Raw genomic sequence first — 6,819 nt, 5'->3', positions numbered from 1 at the left:
AAAAAATACTCCAGCTACTGATCTTCATTTTCAAGACATAAAACTCAGCCCTTTTACATCCTTTCCTCTTTCATTATTTATAAATAAGATTTTGACTTTCTTACTTTCAGGAAATTTAGCCCTATAGGTCACATTCCTCATACCTTAGTTTCCACTAACGTTAATCAGGGGTTCATCACAGAGTACAGTTTCATATCGGACTGTTGACTGATCTAAAGATAAGAAAGCCCGTAGTACTAACACATGTGATTGAGACAGCATCATGAAAAGTTGTTTTTTTTCTCTCAAAAGACTTGAATCATCAGTTGTACCATTCAAAGCCTATAAATACACGGACTATTGCAAAATAGTGGGCTTCTGTACTGCAACTGTCTGTAAGCCTGTCCAAACTTCAGCAAACTTCTTTGTTGTCAACGGGACCATTTCAAAGGAGAGACCCAAATTTTAATGTAAGTTAATGTAAGTGTTAGCAGCGTTACAGCCATAAATTTCTATCTTATGTTGCCTTCAGGAACATCACTGCATTTCATTTATGGAAATACTAATTAGAATGTAGATGAGTACAGGCTGTCTCTAAGGCTTTTTTTTTTTTTTTTTTTTAAATGAATACTATCTATATTTTGAGAATTTTTGTCTGTCATTAGGTTATACTTTACAGTTTTATGTTAAATTAATACATTCTATGCTTACCTGTTTGTTTTATAAAACTATTTCAGGTTTTAATTTTATTTCCTTTTTAGAGTATTTTGAAAAAAATATTAACAAACATTTGATAGGTACTACATGAACTGTAATAGCACAGTAAATATAATACAATAGTTATTTGCCAGATACCTCCAAGAAAAAAAAAAAAAAAGAAAAAAGAAAAAAAAAAACACCATTTCTGCTACTGTCTTTAAGGAAACTCCTTTTCTCTTTTTCCTCCTCCCTCTCTGCTCCACTAGCTGAAAAGCCAATAAAAAAATTCTCCACCTCCTACACAGTTCAGAACAAGATCTGTGTGCATTTATCCTAGGCATGCTTTGAGACCCAGAAGGGGATGAAAGTAGTCAATGTGCAACGGGAATCTTAACTTCAGACACTAATCTGTACCTCTCTCTTGACCTTGCTGATATGCTGCAAGCTAATTATTAAACTTTATAATTATTTTTTTATTTTTTGGATCAATTTAAGTCCAGCCTGGGGAGAAGAAACAGTTAAAGAAATGTCTCAAGTATACTTGCATTTATCTAATCAGACTTTGTGTGCATCTACAAATGGTACAGAACTGAAATCAATCATTGATAATGAAACCACAAATGAAAAATGGACTGAAGACTCCTTTCCAGGATTAGAAATACTGTGCACAATTTATGTTACATATGCTGTGATCATTTCAGTGGGTCTCCTTGGAAATGCTATACTCATCAAAGTCTTTTTCAAGATTAAATCAATGCAGACGGTTCCAAACATCTTCATCACCAGCCTGGCATTTGGAGACCTACTGCTTTTATTAACTTGTGTGCCTGTAGATGCAACACGTTACATTGTGGATACCTGGCTCTTCGGAAGAATTGGGTGCAAGCTGCTGTCTTTCATCCAGTTAACCTCAGTTGGAGTATCAGTGTTCACACTGACTGTTCTCAGTGCTGACAGGTGGGTCTGATGCAACTGGTTTGCCAGGAAATACCTCAGGTGTGAAATTAGAAATGAATAAAAGAGCATAAATGATAATTTTCACAACAGTAAATGGCACATTTTAATGAACTGAAAAAAAAATATATCTCCCATTTATTTTTAAAATGTGTGTTAGAAAAATTGGAACAGTTCTTTTTAATAGAGTGAAGTGAGACTCTTTAAGTCTTCTGACCTTTTATTAGTTTGAAGTACAGTACGTTTTTTTTTCTCCATTGCACAGAAAAGGTAAATTGCTTAAGGCAGGGAAAAGACAGTATATTGGTGCTATCTAGTGGTGCACTAAAGTAGTCAATGAAGATGAAAAATAAAACTGTGAAAAATGACTGAGTGGAAATCTTTTGTCTTACTCCTGTGCACTCAGTGAGGCTCTAAAATCTTAGAACTAAAACAAGTGGCATGTGGGATGAAGAGCCAAAAGTAAACTCAGAACAGACTTTGGGACAAACTACTTTCATGACTCTCATGACTTGATGGTTACTGCAATACTTATGGTAGTTTTCATGTTAGTAAGTGCTTAGTGTGAGATAATGTGGCACAACTGGAATACTTTCTCTGCTTTGAGTTTACAGTTCTTATATTTTTTCCACATATATCTTAACCCAGAGGTCCTGAAATTAAACTCAGGTTACAAATGAAGCATTGTTGAAAGGGATCAGTGCTCCCATCTGACTCTTTTCATAAGGAACTGCTGAATAACCATTTTTCAATGCACCTCCTTTCTGAATGAACAATACTACAATGAGATTCCAGACCAATCAGCGTGAGCATGGCAAGGAGCAGAAAAAGACAAAATTAGTTTTAGTACTAATAAAGAAAAAGATTTTCATCTTGGATATCAGCAGTTGTAGATTGTACGTATTAGCATGTGTCCAGACTTTAAATCCCAAGTAATGCTACTGTTACTGTAACCTAAAAAAATTTGGCCAACATAAAACGAGACATACTTTGTCAGGTCAAGGGGTGCATGCAGGCTGATACCCAGACTCCACTAGTGGTAATACAAAGACAAGAAAAGACACACAGGTAGGGTAAGAACACAGTGATGTTACAACACTACACTTAAGCCTTGATACGATCTCCTGAGCAGATGTGGTTTCTGTCTACTTAATAATTTCAGTGCATTTTTCTTTTAGATCCTTGTCCAGTCTCTTCTTGAACTTGGTTAGCAATGAATTTCACTGCTTCTTTCTTTCTTTTTTTGTTGGTGTTTTGATTTTTGTTTTGTTTTGTTTTGAAATGGCTTCATTTGATGGCTCTGGATCTTGTGCTGGAAGACTTAATAATCCCTATCCATCCTCTCCGGGCTGCTCATGTTATATTCCATCCTTAGTATGTTTTTTTGAGATGCGAGCAGAGCAGCACATGGTATTCATGAGTTGCTTTAACCAGAGATAGATAATTGCACAATCTCTCTTTTCAATCCTTTGCTTTCCTAATAATTCCTAACATTTTGCATTTTATTTGTTACTAATGCTGAATATTAAGATAATATTTTCATTGAAATATTTATCACAATTTCAAGACAGTGGTACTGCATTAAGTCAATTCAGCATCCATCATTGAGACACTTGTTTCTGTATTTGATTCTTCATAGTAGCTGTTATATAAATACTCCATAACATGTTTTCACAGGATAACTATATAGCAAACTTACTCAGACAGTTCAGAACATAAGTCATGTGCACAATCATGTTCCAGTACACTAGAAGAGCTTGAGGTCAATAAAAATTATGTTTATTTGATAAACAACAATCCAGACTTCAGTTTTCAGATTAAACTTGACTAGAGGAGAAAGAGAAGAGCAGATCCTCAGCTTGTGCAAAATATTACACCTAAACTGTCTTCTTCTCTGGATCCTTTTTCACTATGTTTCCTTTCATACCAGTCTTGTGTGCCCCTGGAAAGACCTCTTCACATTGTTAAGTGTCCTTGGTGTTTTGAGAGCAGGGTATGTTGATTTGTGTGTCTTACCCACCTTTGTGGGAGCTGCTTCCTTTTCCATGTCCCCATTCCTCAGAGATTTTGACTCATCCATAGATTTGCCCAGATTTTCTCATATGTTTCACTCAGTCCGGATGCAGCAGAATCACAGCCATGAATCAACAGCAGTGTTAGCTCATACTTTATGAATGTGAATGAGCACCTGAGCATTAGTTGGAGTAAGATCACTGCACTCAGCTAGGATCTTAGGAACAAGGAGGAAAGTAAGAGTGCACATAGATTGTTTCAAGTGTTTATAAGCCTGTTAACTTAATTCATACCTTTACTTCATACCTTTACCAGTTTTGCAACTAACTCTCTCATTTATCTTTCTGTGCACCTCCACAAAACCAGGAGAGTTTATTGATTCTAATCCAAACAGTAGAAAGTGCCTTTAAGCTTTAAGGAAGGCTTCAAGCACAAGTCAGGCCAGCCAATTCATTAAAACGATACATGCTTGAAATTAACTTTTGCATTTTCATGTTAATTATAATGAACTAGTTTATGTTTCATTTACAAGAAGATTCTTCAAAATTTAGTTTAGTGCAAATAGGGATGGCTTTATCCTCAGAAAGTTTACATAATCAGTGCTTGCACTACTACTGTATTTACTCTGACAGTGGTGTTGGTTGCTTTTAGGTACAGAGCTATTGTTAAGCCCTTGGAACTGCAGACCTCAGATGCACTCCTGAAGACCTGCTGTAAAGCTGGCTCTGTCTGGATTGTCTCCATGATACTTGCTATTCCGGAGGCCGTTTTTTCAGATCTGTATTCTTTCAGCAATCCTGAGAAAAATGTAACTTTTGAGGCATGTGCCCCTTATCCTGTATCTGAGAAGATACTGCAGGAAGCTCACTCCCTGGTTTGCTTCTTAGTGTTCTACATTGTGCCATTAGCTGTCATTTCTGTCTATTATTTTCTCATTGCCAGAACTTTGTATAAAAGTACATTCAACATGCCAGCAGAAGAACACGGTCATGCCCGTAAGCAGGTAAGTTACGATCAAGGACTAAAGTGTCCAATTTTCCATAATCTATCAAGCTGATTCAAGTCTTCATTCTTGAGTGCAAAACCGTCTCCTAATAATATGCACAAACAGATGAATAAAATTCTCCTTCAACTCAGGGCACATTAGCAATCCAAATGCAGCTGTACACTTACGCATATACTTATGTCTCATCAACTTAATTGTGAGTGTACATGCTTTCCTAAAGAGAAACTTTTTTTTTTTTCCCTAAAAGTTTGCTTTGCTTTATTATGGCCCTATGAAACTCAGGAGTTATGAAGTTGAATTCTAAACAGTAAGACCTCATCCATGTTAGCTGACTTGTACTTACTTATAAATCCTAATCTAGCTGAGATTCCTAAGTGATTTATAATAGAAGGGGAATGTGCTTTTCATTGGAAATACTTTGTTAAACAAAAAGAGTTTGATTTATTTGATTTATTTATTTTTTTTCTTTGCCATTTTATGTTTTATTTTAATTTAATTTTTTTTTTTTGTCACTAATGCATTTAGACTTTTAGACTCCTTTGAAAATCAGCACCAAGTACATGAAAGTGTTACTAATTGCTATTAATACCAGGTATGCATTATTTTCTTGTAGATTGAATCCCGCAAGAGAGTTGCAAAAACAGTTCTGGTACTTGTTGCTTTGTTTGCCTTTTGCTGGTTGCCTAACCACATCCTCTACCTATACCGCTCCTTTACATACCATTCTTCTGTAGATGCTTCCACTTTTCATCTGATAGCTACTATTTTTTCCCGTGCATTGGCCTTCAGCAATTCTTGTGTCAATCCTTTTGCTCTTTATTGGCTGAGTAAAAGTTTCCGGCAACATTTTAAAAAGCAAGTCTCATGCTGCAAGGCAAAACTTCGTACAAAGCCTCCCAGTGCTACCCAAAGTAATTCACCAACCAGAGCCCTGTCAATCACAGGCAGCACACATGGCTCAGAAATCAGTGTTACACTGCTAACAGATTACAGTATCACAAAAGAAGAGGAAAGTGTTTAGTCCATCTGTGATGAAGAATGACAGAAACTGACCAATAGCAGCTGAGTCACTACCGTCTGCATCATGGAGAGATGCCATGCGCTGCCCTGCCTCTGAAAGGATTTTCACGAGGAGTTCCTCATTTTTTAAAGCATACAACAAAGAAATCAAAGTGTGCGGCAGACGAAGATAAAGCAGCTGAAATTTTCAGCATAGGCTCAAAGGAGTTGTTCATTTGCCCAAGCATCAACACGTGCCATTAGTGGAGATCCTTGTGTTGAGCAGGACTGGAGCCAGCAAAGTTGCTGTGAGAATTGGCTGTGGGGATTGTTTCATTCTTGGTGACTTGAGACTGGGAGCTCCCTTCTGTCAAGTACTTCCATCTAAAGCAAGCAAGTAAAACCATGCATCTTGATAAAACCATCAACCTGACAGGTTTTTATTTCTTTTCTTGTCCCAGATGTTGAAAATCAGTAAATGCATTGGAAAGCAAGTTGAAAAAAAATGCTAAAGTTTGTAGTTTGGTGTAGTAAAAAAGAAAAGCATTATGAGCCAGATCAATGCTACGCTTTGCTCTGCCAGTGACTTTGAAATTTTGGGTATGAGCTGATTGCAGTTTAAAGGGATGGCCTTCTCACATCCCAAGAAGGTCAAGGGAACCAGCAGGTGATCATCTCTCCTAAGCTGTGATAATCGTCTTTAGCCACATTTGTAAAGTTCTTTGTGATCTATAGATACTTCTCAAATGAGCAGAATTATTCGTTGTTATAATGATTTTACATCATGAAATTGGTCTGGATCTTTATGAGAGCTGTAGTTTTGATTTGTAGTGCACTTTTGAAGCAAACTGCTCAGACAACCCTATCTGCCTTACTTTGGTCTGCCTCCCAGAGTGCACAACCTGCCTTTCTTTCAGATAAAACTGTGTTCAGTCCATGGAACCAGACTGGAGCTGGAGTGAAGTAGAGCCCCCAAAAGTGTACGGGGTGGGTGTCAGGCTAACCATTTCCCTATACAGATTCACTGCACCTGTAATGTATTGCTTGATAACGTGGTCATTTCTAAATCATCTGCACCTTTACAAGCATGCTGGAAGAGCTGGATTTTTCTATTGTACCAGCCTTCTATTTTTGAGTTATTCAAGTAACATCCCTTTTTCATATTATGA

General features: G+C 36.9%; 1 protein-coding gene across 1 annotated transcript; it reads left to right on the top strand.

Moving 5' to 3' along the window:
• Positions 1 to 1,204: 1,204 nt before the first annotated feature.
• Positions 1,205 to 5,672, top strand: BRS3 (bombesin receptor subtype 3; the record flags this gene model as incomplete). Its single annotated transcript, XM_082771181.1, has 3 exons — positions 1,205 to 1,635; positions 4,297 to 4,648; positions 5,265 to 5,672. The coding sequence occupies 3 exons, from the start codon at positions 1,205 to 1,207 to the stop codon at positions 5,670 to 5,672; spliced, it is 1,191 nt and encodes a 396-aa protein (XP_082627307.1).
• Positions 5,673 to 6,819: the final 1,147 nt, after the last annotated feature.

Source organism: Aythya marila (genome assembly GCF_965140915.1).
Source record: "Aythya marila genome assembly, chromosome: 13".
NCBI classification, from domain to species: domain Eukaryota; kingdom Metazoa; phylum Chordata; class Aves; order Anseriformes; family Anatidae; genus Aythya; species Aythya marila.
Note: the sequence above shows the minus strand (reverse complement) of the source record. Positions and strands in the feature narration are given on the sequence as shown.